Below are 2,714 nucleotides of genomic sequence, written 5' to 3' on the forward strand. Positions count from 1 at the left end.
AAGAGAAAGAGAGAAGAGAGAGAGAGAGAGAGAGAGAGAGAGAGAGAGAGAGAAAGAGAGAAAGAGAGGAAAGTAGAGAAAGAGAGAAAGGAAGAGAGGAGAAGGAAAGAGAGGAGAGAAAGAGAGAGAGAAGAGGAGAGACGAAAGAGAGAGAGAAAAGAGAGGAGAGAAAGAGAGAGAAAAAGAGAAAGAAAAGAGAGAGAAAGAGGACAAAGAGAGAGAAAGAGAAAAGAAGAGAAAGAGAAAAGAAAGAAAGAGAAAGAGAAGAGAAGGGGAATGCAAAGAGTTTGGTCTCAATATATACATGAGAGAGAGAAAGAGAGAGAGAGCGAGAGCAAAAAAAAGTTTTTGTTCCAAACATGCAACTTTTAAAAAGTACAGATTGTAAAGTGTAATGTTTATGGAACTTTGCCTAGTACACTGCTGTATGCTTAGAGCAGGACTGTACTGGGGGGGGGTGCAAGGGGACCTGGCCACCCCTCTCCCCCTTTTGAGCTTCATTTTTCTCCTGTACTGTAGGCCAGACTTTGAACATTTGGAAGCATCCACCCTCCCTGGTACATCCCTTGTTTGGACCTTGGACCCCCCCCCCTGAACAACAAAATCCTGGATATGGCCATTTCACAGATATCCCAGTCTTGAGAGGGTCTAGTTTTACCACTGATTTTTTTTTATTTTTAAGATGGGTGTTCCACCACCATTTTTATTTTGTAGCAATGAAACAACTGCTACGTTAGACACATGTGGTGTGTGTCATAGCATGCCCATCCTGTAATATGCCTCTCATCAGATGGGTGAAAAGACACAATACAAACCTTTTTCCCCCAGGTTGTATGTCAAGTTCATATCCTCGTGCGAGAGCTGTGTAAACTGCACAATGTTCCCGAGCCGCCAGACCTTGACCGACTGCTGCAGATGAAGAATTTTGCCATTCCACGCGCTGCAGTGACCAGTCAGAAAGCACCGAGTACAGATGAGGATGGTATGCTCCTGTAGTATGCCTCTCATCAGATGGGTGAAAAGACACAATACAAACCTTTTTCCCTCAGGTTGTATGTCAAGTTCATATCCTCGTGCGAGAGCTGTGTAAACTGCACAATGTTCCCGAGCCACCAGACCTCGACCGACTGCTGCAGATGAAGAATTTTGCCATTCCACGCGCTGCAGTGACCAGTCAGAAAGCACCGAGTACAGATGAGGATGGTATGCAGGATGAAGAGGACGAGGAAGAAGATGAGGACAACGATGAAGATGTCGAGGAAGATATGCACATAGAAATGGATGAGTCTGATACTAATAAAAAGGTAATATTCAAATGAACTGAGGTTCAATTAAATATCCTGCAGGTATTTAGTTCATCTCTTTGTTTCACCGTAAAATGTATCAGCTGAAATTTGGCAAGATTGTTTGATAATCAAATAAAACTTTCTCTTGAGATTTTGGACCAGATCTGGGGTCAGCATTTCCCTCTTTCAGTCTCCCTATCCAAAATTTTTGCTTATATGGATGGGTATACCATTTATATATATAAAAAAAAACGTATGTTGTGAGAGTTTTGTCGATCAAAAAATAAATGGAAACTTCATATATATGTATATAAAAAAAAATCTCCATCCCTTCTCTCTCAAATTTGCACCTTCTCTCTATATATTAACTTTGGTCTTCCTCTTTCCTCCCATGTCTAATTTTTCCACCGTTGTACCTAGTAACTCTCATCTCTCCCCTCCATGTGCCCAAATCATCTCTCAACACAATACTTATTCCTATTTTGAACCTTCTTTGGTTGGTTGCTTGCTTATTATTAATTTCCTGTCTTTCCCTCTTTTTTTTTTTTTTTTTTTTTAGTTTAGAAAAACATACAAAGAGTAATCCTACCTATGAATATAACCATTATACAGGAAGTATTTTTAAGTTCTTCCCATTTGAAATACCTATATATATGCCAAAGCTCAAGGCCAAGACCCCAATTCAGCAACTGCTGAGGTATAATTTTTTTTTTTATTGTTATTATTTTTTATGGGCTTTTTTTATTGGGTCGTTTAACTCTCAAATTCAGCAATCTGATTGGTTGATTTTAATTTTTTTTATTGTTATTATTTTTTATGGGCTTTTTTTATTGGGTCGTTTAACTCTCAAATTCAGCAATCTGATTGGTTGATTTTAAGATTTTCCATTAAATTAGCCAATAAGTTTGCTTAATCTGAGATTAAATTTTAAACGGAGTTTAAACTCACTTTGCAGACCCGGCCATTAATTAAAAATCTCCTGCCTCTCTCACACATATTAAATGAATACTCTTAACTTTTGAACCAACCGCAGTGGTGCAGTTGTGAACACATTGGACTTTGGATCTGGAGGTTGGTGGTTCGAGTCCAAGTCAAGTCATAAAATTTATCTAGGCGCAATAATCGGGGAACGCGATATTTATCTCCTGCCTCTCTCACACACATTAAATGAATACTCTTAACTTTTGAACCATCCGCAGTGGTGCAGTTGTGAACACATTGGACTTTAGATCTGGAGGTTGTTGGTTCGAGTCCAAGTCAAGTCATAAAATTTATCTAGGCGTAATAATCGGGGAACGCGATATTTGTGACAAGGATTTAAATATGCTTAACACAATTAAAAATTCCTTTCCTCTAACTTTTGAACTTTTTTCAGGCTGGTTCACCCCACCGAAAGAAGACGGTTAAGCCCCCCCCCCCCCCCCACCC

At 39.4% G+C, this 2,714-nt stretch overlaps 1 protein-coding gene across 1 annotated transcript in view; it reads left to right on the forward strand.

The window, feature by feature from the left end:
- The first annotated feature begins 798 nt into the window (after positions 1-798).
- The window catches only part of LOC113465364 (ubiquitin-conjugating enzyme E2 Q2-like), a 20,224-nt gene continuing 18,308 nt past the window's right edge, over positions 799-2,714 (forward strand). Inside the window, exons 1-2 of the mRNA XM_026831213.1 lie at positions 799-982; positions 1,204-1,304. Of these exons, the coding sequence (XP_026687014.1) occupies positions 916-982; positions 1,204-1,304 (168 nt within the window). The 5' untranslated portion in view covers positions 799-915. The remainder of the gene's footprint in view (positions 983-1,203; positions 1,305-2,714) is intronic.

The sequence above is a fragment of the Diaphorina citri genome, unplaced genomic scaffold, assembly GCF_000475195.1.
Source record: "Diaphorina citri unplaced genomic scaffold, Diaci psyllid genome assembly version 1.1 scaffold3026, whole genome shotgun sequence".
Lineage (NCBI taxonomy): Eukaryota > Metazoa > Arthropoda > Insecta > Hemiptera > Psyllidae > Diaphorina > Diaphorina citri.